The sequence below is a fragment of the Tiliqua scincoides genome, chromosome 2 (assembly GCF_035046505.1).
Source record: "Tiliqua scincoides isolate rTilSci1 chromosome 2, rTilSci1.hap2, whole genome shotgun sequence".
Taxonomy (NCBI): domain Eukaryota; kingdom Metazoa; phylum Chordata; class Lepidosauria; order Squamata; family Scincidae; genus Tiliqua; species Tiliqua scincoides.
In genome coordinates this window covers 230897713-230914828 of record NC_089822.1, presented here as the reverse complement: position 1 = coordinate 230914828, position 17116 = coordinate 230897713, and the positions used below count along the sequence as shown (strand labels likewise).

The following is a 17116-nucleotide window of genomic DNA, read 5'->3' as shown; positions in this document are numbered from 1 at the left end:
GGCCCCAGTCTCCAATGAGCCCCTGGCCCTCCAGAGACTTGCTGGAGCCCACACTGGCCTGATGCAACTGCTCTCAGTGTGAAGGTCAACTGTTCAACCTCTTGTGTGAGCTGTGGGATGAGGGTTCCCTCCACTACTTGCTGTTTCATGTCTGCGAAGCAGCAGTGGCAGCAAAGGAAAGGCCGACCTTGCTTTGTGCAAGGCCTTTTATAGGCCTTGAGCTACTGCAAGACCTTCATTCATTCATATAAGTTCAATCTCTAATAAATTCATTTATGTAAATTTATTCAAATTTGAAATGTAAATTAATTCTTTTTTTTCCTGGCCCCCTGACAAGGTGTCAGAGAGATGATGTGGCCCTCCTGCCAAAAAGTTTGGACACTCCTGCTTTAGACATTAGCTTACATAGGCATCCCCTGGTATCTGTGGATCCAGTGTCCTTGCCCGCCCACCCCTGGACATCCATTATGCTTTCTTAACTGTTTTGTGAAGCACTCCAGTCTTTCCTTGGGAGCTTCCAGAGGCCTCTCCTGGGTCACATAGGGTCGGCAACCTACTCTACAGGCTTCCGCAGGCCTCAGAATGGCCTTCAAAACTGTCCGGAAGCTACATCTGGGTCACAAAGTCACTCCTGGCTCTGCAGGCCATTTTGAGGCCAATGGAAGCCAGTAGAGTGGGTTGCTGGTTCAGTGCAACCCAGAAGAGGCCTCTGGAGCCTCCCAAGAAGAGACTGGAGTCCTTCACAAATAAGTAAGTTTGGGTTCCCTTACTTCACAAAAAAGTAAGTAATCTGCAGATTCTGGTATCGGGGGGGGGGGTGCTGGATCAAGTCGCATGTGGACACCAGGGGACGCCTATATTACACATAGTTATATACTGCCTGCCTACACACAGATGGCTAAAGCACCTGAGCAGCAGATTCAGTAAGGAACTTGCCAGAATAGAAAAGTTTTAATGATTGACAGCAGAAGTAACTCTTTGCAGCCTCTGCTCTCTATAACTCTGCTAGATGTATAAGACTGAATGCATCAGTTACTGTGATGACTACCAGAATGGTTTTTGCTGGAGGTTCTGAGTTTTACAACTGAGTGAGAAATGTTTAGAAAATCAGTATATGTTCAGAAATTGCAGTGATGTACCGTATATTAGCTTCCATGTTAAACTTCAGCAGTTAAAATAAATTGCAGTGTCTTAAACGTTTCTGTGTTCTGGTTGTTAATTCTGATTTAGACTTCATAAAAGTGAATAGAAAAGTTGATGTTAAGCTTTGTGTGTTCATGCCAGCTTTTTTTTTGTTTTGCTAATCCCGGAATCCTCAAGGTTTTTACTTTAGTCTGGTCTGTAATGTTTGTGTCCTTTACTCTTGGAGAATTTCTTCATTGTATACATTTCAGGCTGAAGATACCAGGATGCAGGAGATCATGAAACTTGCCCACGAGTTTCTACAGAATTTTTGTGCTGGTAACCAACAGAATCAGGCCCTGCTGCACAAGCATATTAATCTGTTTCTCAACCCTGGGGTAAGAAGCGATGCCATATTTTTGTTTTAAAGAGAAGAAGGAAACACTCTGTTATATTTTTCTCCTGACCCTTTAATATATTTTATATGTTATATTTTTGTACAAATATATTTATATATTTATATATTTGTTATATTTTTCTCCTGACCCTTTGATATAAAATTTGTTCCTGTTTTAGAAGTCCATAAAGGTTGTCAAGAATGAGATGCAGTGCAGTGCAACCACAGTGTAGTGTGTCAGCAGGGCATCATGTCCATTTGATGAATCTCCTGGTTTTGCAACCTGCCTGGAATTACAAAAATGGGAGGGGAGGAGATTACAGAAATACAATACACGTGCAATGCTAAAACAGTAAAGCTAAGCTCTTAAGCTACTTGTTCCTAACACTGATCTCTATATTTCCAACGCCTGAGCATAAGTAAAGGGTAGGTCTTCTAGCTGTTATGCCATAGCTGATGTGAAGTCCATGATGGAATGGTAAAGAGCAGCTCATCCCCCTCCCAGCTACAGAGTTTTTTTTATACAGCATCTTAAGGTTAGCTTTTGACCAACCAGAGATTTGAACCTGCTTAACCTTTGGGCAAATTACCTCACCGGCTGGTGTTACTGCGGGTCACTCACTCTGATTCCTCCAAACTGGAGCTTCACAGCTGGCTCCCGTTTCCAATTACCAAGACCTTGAGGTCAGGCACATTGTCAAACCCCGGCAGAAGTGAGATTCTTGATAAGGAACTGTTTCTCAGCCTGCTTTGTTGCCACAGCTGTTGCAAAATGGCTGCAGGCCTGCAAGATAGACCTACACCAGTGATTTTATCTCATGCTTCTCAATCATCGTGATTCACTCCTTACTTTTTCTGTCTGTTTGATAGATCTTGGAGGCAGTCACCATGCAACATATCTTCATGAATAACTTCCAGCTTTGCAGCGAAATCAATGAGCGGGTTGTTCAGCACTTTGTGCACTGCATTGAGACTCATGGAAGGAATGTCCAGTACATTAAATTCCTGCAGACTATTGTTAAGGCTGAAGGAAAATTCATTAAAAAATGTCAGGATATGGTCATGGCAGAGGTAAGAAGGGGGCATCCAGCTGAAATGCTTGCAGGTATAAGGGAGCACTTGGCAACTTGGTGCAAAAGAGATAGTGATTGCCTGCAAAGTGCTGCTTCCCAGATGTTTACATAAGAACATCTGAAGAGCCCTGCTGGATCAGACCAAAGGCCCATCTAGTCTAGCTTCCTGTATTACAAATGTTCAAATTAAAAATTGCATGTCTAGAATGGAGTTTTTTGAGAGTAAACCTTTGCTGTGGTGTGTGTTTTGTTTTAAAAGTGAACAGCCTGTAAGAACTGGAAATTCTGTAAAACATTCCAATGTCATCATTTCTGCTGTCTCAAATCCATAAGGTAGCAAGTTCGAATAACACCAGTGGTTTCCTTTAGTAGCAGTTTGGGAATCTTGCCACAAACTGAACAGACACTTAGTAAAGATATTTCTTTCTTACTTCTTTTACAGCAGAAATATGATTTTGCTAGTCTGGCATCTAACTACATTTTAAGACCACAACCCTGGGTAGATTAATCAAGCTAAGTCTGTGAAAAAGTCAGCTGAGGGAAAGGGCAGTCCGTGCCAGTAGCAAACCGTTGACTTCAAAGTTCTTTAACAGCTTAGGACATTCCTAGAATTTGTTTGTTTATTTATTTCCGGCCTTTCTATCCCAGTAAAGGGCACTCAAGGTATATTAGATAGTCGGTGTCATAAGATAAGTAACTGTAGAAAGTGTTTACGCACACAAAATGTGTTTATTTTTATATACATCACTTTTCTAAAACCAAAAAATGAATTTAAAGCACAAATACAGTTAAAAAACAAGCAACCAGAATACAGTTATCTCCCACTTTTCAATGGACCCTTTCGACCTTTTGCAGGAAACATGAGTGTGCGTGTGCAGAAAGAGCTGTTAGGTTTTGCATTGACAGTGTTTGCAAGATAAAAAAAATACTGCATTCTGCTTCTCAAGGATTTCTGGTTTTAGTTGGTTCTTTGGTCCCTTATCTGACAAATATGCAGAGGATGCCTGTACTACCACAGCCAAGGCGAAGCAGAGCACAAAAACTTGGTCAAAGATAATGAGCAACTGCAAGTTGAAAAAAAAAAGGATCTTCAGCAGGAACACTAATAAGGGGAGAGTGACTCCTACCTCTGACAGAAGAGAATTCCACAGGATGAAAGCCATAATACAGGGCCTTTGAATACCAGTTACTGAATTCTAGCACTAAAGTTGAGTGTTGGGAGAGTTAGTACAGAGGAAAGAAAATATTTCTTTAGCCAGCATGTGATTAATGTATGGAACTCTTTATCACAGGAAGTAGTGATTGCATCTTGCTTAGGTGCCTTTAAGAAGGGATTGGATAGATTTCTGGAGGTAAAGTTCATTGTGGGTTACAAGTCATAGTAGGTATGAGCAAGCTCTTAGTTTTAGAGGCAGGCTGCCTCTGATTGCCAGATGCAGGGGAGGGCACCAGGATCCAGGTTGTGTCTGTTGTCTTGTGTGTTCCCTGGGGCATTTGGTTGGCCACTGTGAGATACAGGAAGCTGGACTAGATGGGCCTTTGGCCTGATGCAGCAGGGCTCTTCTTATGTTAGCAAAATAATGGCAGTCATGTCTATAAGTAAAATATTCCTGTTTATTAATAAACATAAATGTGTAATGTTAGTAAACATGTCTAAGCAGAAGAATGGTCTTCAAATCATGGCCTGGAGTCTTGCTTCTCTTCAGGTTGTTCAGAAAATTAGCTTTGAAGACAAAATATGAAATATGGATGTAGGAAGCCCAAATTTCATTCCTTGTTGGGAAAAAATCACCAGTGATCTTTGTGGCCCAAATCAGCATTTCAGACTAACCTGCCTGATGTTATTAACAATAAATGGAACAAGAAATGTAAAGCGTTTTATCCATTGAAAAATAAAATTAATTCCTAGACGTTGCTGAAGACATGCACATGAAGTGCATGCCAAGATTTAGCTTATCTGTATTTGTTAAAATGCTTTTGTTTTTAAGCTATCTCTTGCATTTGATAGAATCAGAACACTGTTCTCTCAACAGCTGGTCAATGCAGGGGAAGATGTCCTTGTATTCTACAATGACAGAGCCTCCTTCCAGACTTTAGTGCAGATGATGCGATCTGAACGGGACAGGATGGACGAGAATAGCGCTCTGATGTATCACATCCATTTAGTTGAACTACTGGCTGTCTGCACTGAGGGGAAAAATGTCTACACAGAAATCAAGTGCAACTCTCTCCTTCCTTTGGATGACATTGTTAGAGTAGTAATACATGAGGACTGCATACCTGAGGTATACATCATTTCTGTTTAGTCCTGCTTTTAGGCTTAAGAGTTCATGAATTAATAAGGATCGAATCTGGATTGTAAAATGTACAGATTTGCAGGTTGAAATGTATAACTTGTTACATTTTTGGTTGCCCTTTCTTGTGTGTTATATTTAGATAGTATAAGGACCCAATCCTATCCAGATTTCTAGTGCCAATGCAGCCCCCAAGTAAGGGAACAAATGTTCCCTTGCCTTGAGGGGACTTCTGTGAGTGTCCCACCCCCTGCAGGATGCAGCACATGCCCTGTTGGCATGACTGCATCAGCACTGGATAGGATTGAACTCTAAACTGGTTTCCCACATATGTTAGTTCTCCCCCTTTGGGATCTTGTGTGACCCACCTTGTGCATCTTGTTTTGTTGTATAGCTCATTGTTGTTAACTTTGGAATGTACTTTTATAAGTGTGTTTTAAGTTTTCTAAACTCTGTAAAAGTCCTGATTTTTCATTACTATGCTGAAACTGTCCTTTAAACTCATCTCATGTTTTACTGTAATACTGGATGAACTATAGAAGCAACGTTTCATCCATAAATAGATGTGACCAGAAGAAGGATTAACTCAATTATCAAGGATATTAAATTAGCAGACTTTTTTTTGCTAAAATTTATTTAGTTTTGTTAAAGTGAGTGGTCCATTTTCCGTTTTGTGTGTGTTTTTTTCCCCTTGCAGGTTAAAATCGCCTATATCAATTTCCTAAATCATTGCTATGTAGACACAGAAGTTGAAATGAAAGAGATTTATACAAGCAATCACATGTGGAAGCTCTTTGAGAATTTCCTTGTTGACATCTGTAGGGTAAGCATTTTTTTAAAATAGTATTAAAAACCTGAAGGACACAAATGTACATGAACATCTGACTGGTATCACAGAATGTCTTATGGTGAAGAGGAGGAAAAGTTTTACAAATGAATTATTGCTTGCTTTTTCACATAAATAATTGTAGCGTTGAATAATAAGATGCATGACCAGACCTAACTTTATGTAGAGTTGGCATCCGGTTAAGACCTTGAAGGCTTCTCATGCTGTCAAGACTTCCACTCCCTTATGCACTGCACACACCCCCAACAGTTGTGACAAATATTGACATGGCTGCTGTTGCAGGGAAGTAGCAGCATCAGGAGGAGGAATGGGTTCAAGTTGCTGAATGTTCATGGGGTAGGACCAACTCAAGATCTCTTGGGTCTGAAGTGGCATGCCAAATACTGCCCCCCCCTTTACCTGCTTTTATGACAGCCTTTCTTCCTCCTTCCTTCCTTATGACAGCCTTCATTATCTCTCTGTAGTGGAAGACAACAGAGCAGTGAAATGGAAGTATAAATGTAAAGGAGATGGGAGTGGGCACACTAGTATGCCACTCTCCTTTCCTGCATAGTTTCATTCTGTCCCCCTTTATCTTTTACAACCAGGCAGTGGGGGGAGGAGGAGCAGCAGCAGTGGGAGCAAGTGGGCATTCAGTGGTGGACACCTCTACTGCCTGAGCTGGTCGTCCCAGGGCCCTGTCCTATCCCTTATCCAGCACCAATGCAGCCCCAAAGTAAGGGAACAAACATTCCCTTACCTTGAGGAGGCCTCTGTGACTACCTCCCCACCACAGGATGCATTGCATGCCCCATTAGCACAGCTGCACAGGCACTGGAAAATTGGATAGGATTGGGTCCTCATGAATTGCCTGATCCTGACTTGGGGCCTCAGAAAACCATTACAGGACCACAAATCAAGGCAATTTCAACCCAACATTTTTTTTTTTTAAACCCAACCCTTTAAAAAAAAAAAAAAAGGAAAGTGAGATGAAAAAGACCATGGTGAATGTTTACATCATGAACTTCCTTATGCATCAACTGACTAGCTTTTCTGTCTCTAGATGTATTGGTCTACTTCTCAGACATTAGTTCATGTTCTCTGATAGTTTGTTCATAGAATCATAGAGCTGGAAGGGATCTACATGCTCATCTTTGTTGTAATATCCTGTGTGTGAAATCCTTCAATCAAAAAGCTCCATCAGCCCCCACTTGGTCCATTTTTCAAACATCCAGAATCAGGATCACTTTTTATCCTCTTTGTTATCTATCTTCTATCAGGAAGCCAGCCTTGTACAGTGGTTCCCAAACTGTGGGGTCGGGATCCACTAGTGGGTCGCAGCCTTATTTTTGGTGAGTCCCATAGCAACTAAGCAGAGCCTCCAGTGAAAACACAGGTGCTGGAAGGATCAGCTAACTAATTGCCACAGGCCCTGTGGCTTTTTAAAAATCAGAATTGTCCCGCAAAGACCTCCTGCAGTTTACAAGCATGTGTAAATGTAGGGAGATAAATGTTGCAGCATCTTTTTTTCAGGCTATTATTATGTGTAAATAAAAGTACAGGTTGAGCCTCATTATTCGTTCCAAGCACTCACATGGATGGCAAAAAAGGCACTATAGCAAATCAATTTAAAAAACAAAGTTACTTTGCTCTGGTGATTTAAAGACAGCCTTGTTGACCTTTGTGATGTAAGATAAGAGTCATTAAGAAGACAATCCATCAATCTGTCTTCCTCCAAGCGCTTACAAAGGTGTTTCACTCAGCCCCTCCCTTCACCAATGCAAAGAGATCACCTTTCTTTCATGTGCTCAGAGGGAAGGAAGGGGGTCACCTGGAGAGAGAAGGATTGATGGATTGTCAGCCAGCTGGCCCCCCTCTCATTAAGGAGCCTGTTGTTAACAGACTGTTCAGTTATTTAAACTGATTTTAAAGGGGTGCATTTTTCCCCTTCTCCAGGGATCAGCACATTCCTTCTCATTTGCAGTGGCTATTCGTGTTGAGTCAAATATGTGTATAAAAAGGCTGGACTTGGATTTGTTTCTAGAATTTTTCAAGTCCTGTAAAGCTAGTTGGATCCTGATAGAATGTCATTTTTAAAAAGTGGGTTCCTGTGCTAAAGTTTGGGAACCACTGCCTTAGCACAAGTATAAAGGTTAGAAACAATATTTTGCACCTTATTTCTTCAACTGTAGCTTTTTGTTCTTCATATACATTAAATACTTACTCCTTGGGGTGTGGATACTGACCATTTTTGTCCATAGTGCAGATGGTGAACTATGCATCTGTCTCAAGTGTTTGGTATTTCAGTACATGGAGTGCAATTTTAATGGCTAGCCTGCATTGGGGATTCTAATACACCGTGTGCTTGTTTAAAAGAGTGAATTGTTTTCCAGACTTGCAACAACACCAGTGATCGAAAACATGCAGACACCATATTGGAGAAGTATGTGACTGAAATAGTGATGAGTATAGTGACCACTTTCTTCAGTTCCCCTTTCTCAGATCAGAGCACCACTTTACAGGTAGGAAAAAAATGACGCCCACAAGGGTGGATGTTCTACTGTTCACTCAGCCTATGTATCAGAGTATTGTACCCACATTCACAATGGCGGTTTATCACACTGGAGGACAATAAACTGCATTACTGCGATGCTTACATTGTTACACTGACAATCTCTTTTTTGGAATATGTCTAGGCTCAACAGAGCAATTACCAGCCAAAGGAGTTGCTCTTTTACCCAGGCTCTTAATAAGGCACAAGAAAAATTGAGACGAATAGCTTCAAAGAAAAAAAGAAGTTTCCTTCAATTCCATGCAAGTTCATACACATACTTAGTTACATCAGGAGTTTGCAACACTTTGAAGAGCAGGAGCCCTAGATAGCAGCTCCTGGATGCATTTGAGTACAATAAAATAACAACTAAAAGCAGAGACTGAGAAACACACATCTGCACAAAAAGAAGTCAGGAAGGAAGAAAATATGTACTTTAAAGGAAGAGGAAATCACCAAAGGACACACCTTTTGCAATAACTATTAAAAGGGAATAAGTACAATATCACTTCAGAGGATTAAATGCTGCCCTCTTCTGGTAAATGCAACTCAGTGTTGCTGTTCCCCAACACCCTTACCCCTGAACCATGCCTTTTGCAAGCAAACAAGCCTTAAAAAATCACATATTAGAGGGGAGTGAAGGTTCTATCTCCTCTCTTCAGTTTGGTTCTATTACAAACATGATTGACTTGCTCTTTTCTCCTCTGTTCAAGGAACCAAGCGGCAGCCCTGATATTCACCCATCAGCTCCCGTCACAACAGCTAATGGCTGGATTCAGTGACACTGTAATAGTAGTGAAAGTCTTCCAAGCTTCACTCTTGTAGTGCTCTACACAGATGATGCCCTGCAGGAGGTGGCTTCTTCCTCTCCAGTAGTAAAATCTATATTTAGCAGTGGCTCTCAAAAGCAGATTCAGTTTTGGAAAAATACAGTTAGGTGAATGAATGTTGGGCTTTGTACAAAACTGAAAGGCTAGAGATCACGCTATGGCTGCGATTTGCAGACTGGCTTTATGTTGCCTCTTCAAATATGCAATGAGCCTCCTATATTGTGCTGTGGGTAACTCTGGGCATTGAAATTATGACGATGAGCAGTGAAGCTCAGGCATTTGCGCTGCACACAGTTGGACAACTGCAGCAGCAATTGACTTTCTGATGCTCACACAGCCTCTGAACTGGCTTGTCATTCTAAGGCCTGCACAAAAGGAGAAGCTTAGACTTTCCTTCCTTACTTGTCAGAAATGATTGATTTTATTTGCAGTATTTCTGTGCTACTTTCAGTAAAATATTTTCCAAAAACTAAAAAAGTTACAAGTCTAAAATCCCACCCAAAACTGGTGCAAGGAATTTTTTCCTCAATGTGTGGAGATTCTTTTGGTTAACAGGGTGGCTATGTGCGGGCTGGTGGAGTCTGCTAAACACCTGAGTAGAGACTTTATAGAGCTCCTGGGGCTCCTATTAGTGTAGATTGGAGTAATGGCTGCTCCTTGAGGCAAAATTCTATCAAAAAAAGAGTTGTCCTAATTTCATTTGCATTTTAAGTTGCCCTGAGCGGTTTTTGAAATTGGGGGATTCCTATCATTGAGGGCCACTCAGAGAAGCATTGAAAGGCAATTGTATAAATCTTTCATTGTGGAAACATTAAGTGGAAGTCAACTCATCTATACAACTCCTTTTCAAAACAGTATTTGTGAACCAACTCAACAAAACTGTAGGATCCTTTTCACATATATCTTTGGGAAATGTTGTTCTCCGGTCATGCTCAATATGGAGGCACTGTATGGTGGATGTAAAATGTATCCTTTGTGTCAAATGCTACCTGAGAGTATTCATAGTATTCCATATTGTAGTATTCAATATTGTTGAATACTACAATACAATATTGTATTCAATATTGTTTTAATCTTATGTGCAACATATTGGATAGCTTGAATTATTGTAGGAAATCGTGGATTTCATGTTCTGCATTTATTTGAGTAAGCTGTATTTGAGTACATGCTGTTTTCAAAACATTTTTTTTCTTTTCTCAAACTCCCTCCCTCTTTTCCCCCATAGCAGAAATCAATCATTGCCAAATTAAAAGAGGTATTTCCAAGTAGTTCTAGATCCACTGCTTGTTGTTGTATTAGTGTCAGCAGTTTTCATTAGCTAGTTAAGATGTTTAAAATGTAGAGAAGAAATATGTAAATGGCTGTCACTATTGTTGGGCTTGTTTTCACTGTCCAGGAAAATCTTTTTGGTTTTAATCTACTGCAAGAACATAACCAACATTCCTGCACAGAAATAATTTGTTTGGGGAATGCTTTCAGCAGAAGAGATTTGGCACAACAGTGTTCCTGTAGTCTCTCAGAGCATTTAGCCTACCCATAGTGGTAAACTGCTTAGGAAAGATACAGAGTTAAGATAAATTCTTTTTCCGCATTGGTGTCAAATCTAAAGCTGCAAGTGTAAACCTCTGGAAGCATTCAAAATATGCATAAGTAGTTTTGCTTTGTTCAAGAGCAATGTGAATTAAGAATGAGTATTGCCTTGATGTGTATAAGCAAGGCTGGGCAAAAATGGTTTAACTGTGTAGTAGAGTTGCAACTTGGCAATAATTTTCTTTCCTTTCTTGTTTAAATTTTAGTAACGTTATAGAGCCATCTGGTGGCCAGTTGTAAATTTAATTATTTTCCTATCAACTAGGTCTTTAAAAATCAGGTTGCAAAGAAATATATTATTTCTAGCCTTAGCAAGGGTAACTATGGTAAGAAGACGAGCACGTTAGTGTTAAACCTAGGTATCCAATTTCTTTTCCATGTTTTGCTCTATTTATGTGTATGTATACTTGTCTATCTCAGAACCTTAGTGGTTTGTTCCCTTAGTGGTTTGGGAGGTGGACTTAGACCTGGAAGGTCCAGGTTCGAATCCCCCTCAGCCACAAAGCTTCCTGAGTGACCTTAGGCCAGTCACTTTTTTTCAGCCTCACCTATCTCACAGAGTTGTTGTGAGGACAACAGAAGGGGAGCAGCTGTGTACACCGCCCTGAGTTCTTTGGAGGAAGGGTGGTATAAAAATGTGAAGAAGAAAAAAAAAACACCTCAAGACAGTTTTGCTTTTGAAGAGGCATTGAACTCCCAGACAAGTTTTTGAACAATATCATACAGTGACAGTCCTTTAAGTATAGGAGGACAGTTTGTAATTTTTTCTTTTTCTCTCTCTTTGGATCTATGTGTGTGGATTTCTTTTAGACACGCCAGCCTGTGTTTGTGCAACTTTTGCAAGGAGTGTTCCGTGTCTACCACTGCAACTGGTTAATGCCGAGCCAAAAAGCATCAGTGGAAAGCTGCATTAGAGTACTTTCAGATGTAGGTAAGAAAAAACAGTGTACAAGCTTGAATTTAAACACAGTGTATGCAAGGTCTTTCTGTTTTAGAACATTGGCGGTGCTTAGCCTGTTCATCTGAGCAGCAACACATTACCAGTAACATATGACTGCTTTGTTCCACATTCCCTCAACTTTTCATAGTGTTTCAAGTGATATATTTGTCTTAATAAAGCTTAGAATCGTAGTTGGAAGGGTCCTTGATCTGTTCCAACCACCTACTCAGTGCAGGCAATTACAACATCCCTGACAGGAGGCTATCCAACCTCTGCTTGAAAACCTTCAATGAGTAAGAATCCACAACTGCACAAGGCAGACTGTTGCAGTGCCAAACTACTCTTATACTTGGAAAACTCTTCCTCAAGTCTAACCAAAATCTGCTTGTCTTTAGTTCCAACCCCATTGGTTCTTGTCTTGCCTCAGGAACCACAGAGACTTTTCTTCTTCGGTATGGTGGTCTTTCCGATACATTTAAGATGATTATCATTTCACTCCTTAGTCTTGTCTTTTCCCCAGGCTAAACAAACCAAGTTCTCTTAACTGTTTTTCCTAGAATTTCCAGATTCCCTCACCATCTTAGATGCCTCACCTCCTCTGAATCCATTCTAGCTTATCAGTGTCCTCCTTAAAGCATGATTCCCAAAACAGTATTCCAAGCAAAGGCTGATTAGTTCAGAGAGGAATTATCACTTCTTGTGATCTGGACTTGTTGCCTCTGCTAATGTCTCTCAGCCATGTACTTGCATTTTGCAGCAACATCACACCTTTAGCTCACGTTCAACGTATGGTCCACTATAACCACTAGATCTGCTTTACGCATGCTGGAGAAATTATGTCTGTGTTTTTGTTTTGTTTTTGCCTGCGATGTATGTATAGGACTTTACATTTGTCTCTGCACAGCTTCAGCCATGATGTGTATGTACAACCACCTGATTTTTAGAAATGGGCTATGTCAGAATGCCAGATGCAAGGGAGGCACTAGGATACAGGTCCCTTGTTATCTGGTGTGCTCCCTGGGGCATTTGGTGGGCCTCTGTGAGATACTGGAAGCTGGATTAGATGGGCCTATGGCCTGATCGAGTGGGGCTGTTCTTATGTTGTTATGCATGGGCCTTTAGGGTTTTCGCTACCACCCTGCTGAGCTTTGTGTCATTTGCAAACTTGCAAGCACTAGAAATCTTAATTGGTGGTGGTTTCACTCCTCTTTGGATATCTTTGATTGTCTCTAATTGTTTTTAACATTATGAGCTGTGTTGTTGATCATAAGAACATAAGAACTAATGTTCGAACCAAACTATGGTAAATGGTAAATGGCTTTTTGGCTGTACCTTTTGTTAGCACACAGATATTTCAATGTGCTTTGTTTCATTGCATTCTGCATGAAATTATGCATTGATGGATATATAACATGATGGGATTATTCCTCCAAACTCTGAATTTAGAGATTTTTGAAAACTTGTAGAGACACACACACCCTGTGTCAATTTACGAACACCTTATTGCAGCAGTTCTCAAACTTTTAGCACTGGGACCCACTTGTTAGAATGACAATCTGTCCAGGACCCATTGGAAGTGATGTCATGCCCAGAAGTGACATCATCAAGCAAATTAAAATAAATAATTATAAATAATTAAATTAAAAGAAAAGAAATAAATAAGGGCAATTCCCCCAGTCACAAGTAAACATGGCTATGTGGCTTCGTTTCCGGTTTAATAGACGCAGCTGGGAGAGAGGTAGGGAACTCCTCCTTTTTGTGTTTTTGGGGGCCGCATTCATTGGATCGGACTATTCTGGTGTCGTTGGATTCCTCTCTGCCTGCCCTTTCCAATGCACTAAGGCAAGTTCGCCTACTCACGAGTAAACACATGATACGGCTCACTTTCACTTTCCATAGGGATCCATTCATTTTTTCCTTCCAGTTTTTTGGCCATAACATTTGAAGGAAAGGAGCTATTTCAATTACATTTTTTACATTGCCCTCTGCTGAACATTCTGCATCCAACGGTGTATGGCACGACAGGGTAGCTCCTGAAGCCGTGAAGTTAGCGCATCCTCTCCCAGGGCACATCACCCCCGGTGCATCACCCGGTGCGGCCTGCACCTCCCTAGCGACGCCAGTGGTCCAATGTGGACTTGAGTTCTGCTGAAATAACCCACACTTTAGGAAGCACTGCTATAAAGGAATTGCATAGCGTTTTCCCACTCCTATACCCAGGTTATGTCCCATCCCGTCACAAGTGCGTGCCTAGTGAGTCACAACCTGGGCCCTCCCACCCACCATTGCTTCTAGATGGCTCAAAATCCGAGCAATTCCAGAAGCATTAGGAAGGCCTGGCATTCTCTTCTGGGCTGGCGGCCCACTCTACTGGCCTCTGCAGGCCTCAAAATGGCCTGGAGAAGCCTTTGAAAGTCATCTCTGGTAAAACCAGAAGTGACTTCCAAAAACCAGAAGGGACTTTCTGAAACTTCTGCGGGCCGTTCCGAGTCCTGTGGAGGCCAATAGAGAGGGTTGCCAGCCTGGAAGAGACTTCTGGGGCCTTGCAAGGCAGATCAGCATGTTGTGACCTGCTGGGGAGAACGAGGTGGGTTGCAATGTCATAAGGTTTAGGAACTGCTGCTTTACAGAGTGCTGCAGCAATGTGTATGGGGAATATGGTGAGAGTGAGAGCATGAAAAGGGATGGCAGTATATACGTTAATCACCCAAATGCTTCTTGCAAGGTGATGAAAAATGCCACAGTGTTGGAATTGGCCCCCAGTATGTTTCGATTATGTCAACTGATTAAGAAAAACACTTTAAGGTAAAGCATTTTGAAACGCACATGATGGGCATGTGTTATAGCATGTTGGGCTATAGAAGTGTTTCTCAAACTGTGGGTCAGGACCCACTAGGTGGGTTGTGAGCCAATTTCAGATAGGCACCCATTCACTTCAATATTTTATTTTCTGTACAGTAGACTTGATGCTGCCATGGTATATGTCTGCATTTGGGGACTGTTACAGATCTATACTTTTAACTGGCTGTTATGTATATGCTTCTAACAATGATAGTAAATGGAACTTACTCCTGGGTAAGTGGGTAGGACTGTAGCCTAGGATTGTTCAAAATTTTCTTGCTTGATGATGTCACTTCTGGTCATGACATCTCTGGTGGGTCCTGACAAATTCTCATTCTAACAAAGTGGGTCCTGGTGCTAAAAGTTTGAGAATCACTGGGCTATAGGGTTAAAGGAGATAATACCATTTATCTCTTTCAGCAAAGGGCAGAGCAATTGCTATCCCTGTCGATCTGGACAGCCAAGTCAACAACCTCTTTCTGAAATCTCATAACATTGTACAAAAAACAGCAATGAACTGGAGGATGTCAGTAAGGAATGCTGCTCGGAGAGACTCTGTGATGGCTGCATCTAGGGATTACCGCAACATTATTGAAAGATTGCAGGTGAGTGTATAACACAACTTTTATTAATGTTTAGAAAGTATGTATATGAGCAACTATAAAATGCCAGTTCATTTTTAGGCCGGTTTTGACCTTTAAAGCCATGTACAGCTTTTGACCAGGTTATTTGAGAGATTGCCTTCTTCTCTGACCCATCCCCTCCAGTCATCGGAGAAGGCCCTGTTACAGGTGCCATTGGGGTGGAAGGGGCAGTGACAAGAGCCTTCTCAGTAGTGGCACCAACCTTTATGAAAAACTCCTTCCCTCTCAGTTACAAACCACTCCCTCCTCAGAGACTTTCCTGTGAGGTCTAAAGACATTTCATTTCACATTCTGAGTTAGTGGTTTCTAATACTGGAAATCTGTGGATTTTATGCCAATGTTTCCATGCTGATTAGATTTTATGGCTTTGCCCTTTCTTATCACATGACTACTGCTGATTTTGTGTTCCATTGTGAGGTTTTGAAGATATTTAATGTTTAAGGATGGTTTAATGTTGTTGGCAACCTTCAGTCTCGAGAGACTATGGTATCGCGCTCTGAAAGGTGGTTTTGGAACATCGTCTAGTGTGGCTGAAAAGGCCAATTTGGGAGTGACAATCCCTTCCACAACGGGAGCAAGTGCAGTCTGTCCCTGGTCTGTCTCCCTGGCTATGGGCCTTCCTTCTTTGCCTCTTAGCCTCAGACTGTTGGCCAAGTGTCTCTTCAAACTGGGAAAGGCCATGCTGCACAGCCTGCCTCCAAGCGGGCCGCTCAGAGGCCAGGGTTTCCCACTTGTTGAGGTCCATTCCTAAGGCCTTCAGATCCCTCTTGCAGATGTCCTTGTATCGCAGCCGTGGTCTACCTGTAGGGCACTTTCCTTGCACGACTTCTCCATGGAGGAGATCCTTTGGGATCCGGCCATCATCCATTCTCACGACATGACCGAGCCAACACAGGTGTCTCTGTTTCAGCAGTGCATACATGCTAGGGATTCCAGCACATTCCAGGACTGTGTTGTTAGGAACTTTGTCCTGCCAGGTGATGCCGAGAATGCGTCGGAGGCAGCGCATGTGGAAAGCGTTCAGTTTCCTCTCCTGTTGTGAGCGAAGAGTCCGTGACTCGCTGCAGTACAGAAGTGTACTCAGGACGCAAGCTCTGTAGACCTGGATCTTGGTATGTTCCGTCAGCTTCTTGTTGGACCAGACTCTCTTTGTGAGTCTGGAAAACGTGGTAGCTGCTTTACCGATGCGTTTGTTTAGTTCGGTATCGAGAGAAAGAGTGTCAGAGATCGTTGAGCCAAGGTACACAAAGTCATGGACAACCTCCAGTTCATGTGCAGAGGTTTAATGCTTATATTACAAATTAGTTTTAAATGTGATTTTTTTTTTAGTTCTGTAAACCACTTTGGGTGCCCTTTGGAGACAAAATGAGTAAATTAAATGGGTATTTGAGTATTGGGTATTGGGTATTGGGTATTTGAGTTGAAGTTATTGAAGAAAGTATGCTTTACTGCTTTATCTTATTGTGAACTTGCTTTGATAGGCAAGAATGGCTTAGAAATCTAAAAATAATTTGGATAGCATCCCAAGTAGCTCTTCTGCCATTGGAAACTTACCACACCAATGGCAGGTTCTTCATTGAATGCAAGGAAAGCGATCCACGTGCAAAGATTTCTCTTGTGGGTTCACACTATTTCCAATTACAACCTTCCATCTGAGCTGTGAGTGTCCAGTGGCAGAAGTGTGAGTCAGGATGCCACCCAATATTGATCACAGATGCTTTATTGCAGGAATCCATTTCACAAAATTGGGTTGGCATTCAGGCTGCATTCAGCTGTTACTTTAATGACAAGGTAGTTGCTGAAAATTTGAGCTCTTAGATGCTACTCAGCTTAGGAAGTTGTGCTTATGAAGCAGCATTCCTTCACACCCAGCACAACGCAATCTGCACAATGCAGGCCTTAAAACTGATGGAAATGTCATCTGCACTTCTTGTTGTGCTCATAGTATTGTGTTCTTGAAACTGTCTGCTGTTTTTCCTACAATAATAAAGCAACTTATATCACTTCA

At 41.6% G+C, this 17116-nt stretch overlaps 1 protein-coding gene across 1 annotated transcript in view; it reads left to right on the top strand.

Annotated features, from left to right (window-relative positions):
* Positions 1-17116, top strand: part of ITPR1 (inositol 1,4,5-trisphosphate receptor type 1) — a 281488-nt gene that overhangs the window by 145323 nt on the left and 119049 nt on the right. Inside the window, exons 30-36 of the mRNA XM_066617382.1 lie at positions 1395-1520; positions 2390-2590; positions 4626-4877; positions 5584-5709; positions 8106-8234; positions 11494-11614; positions 14885-15069. Coding sequence (XP_066473479.1) covers positions 1395-1520; positions 2390-2590; positions 4626-4877; positions 5584-5709; positions 8106-8234; positions 11494-11614; positions 14885-15069 — 1140 coding nt within the window. The remainder of the gene's footprint in view (positions 1-1394; positions 1521-2389; positions 2591-4625; positions 4878-5583; positions 5710-8105; positions 8235-11493; positions 11615-14884; positions 15070-17116) is intronic.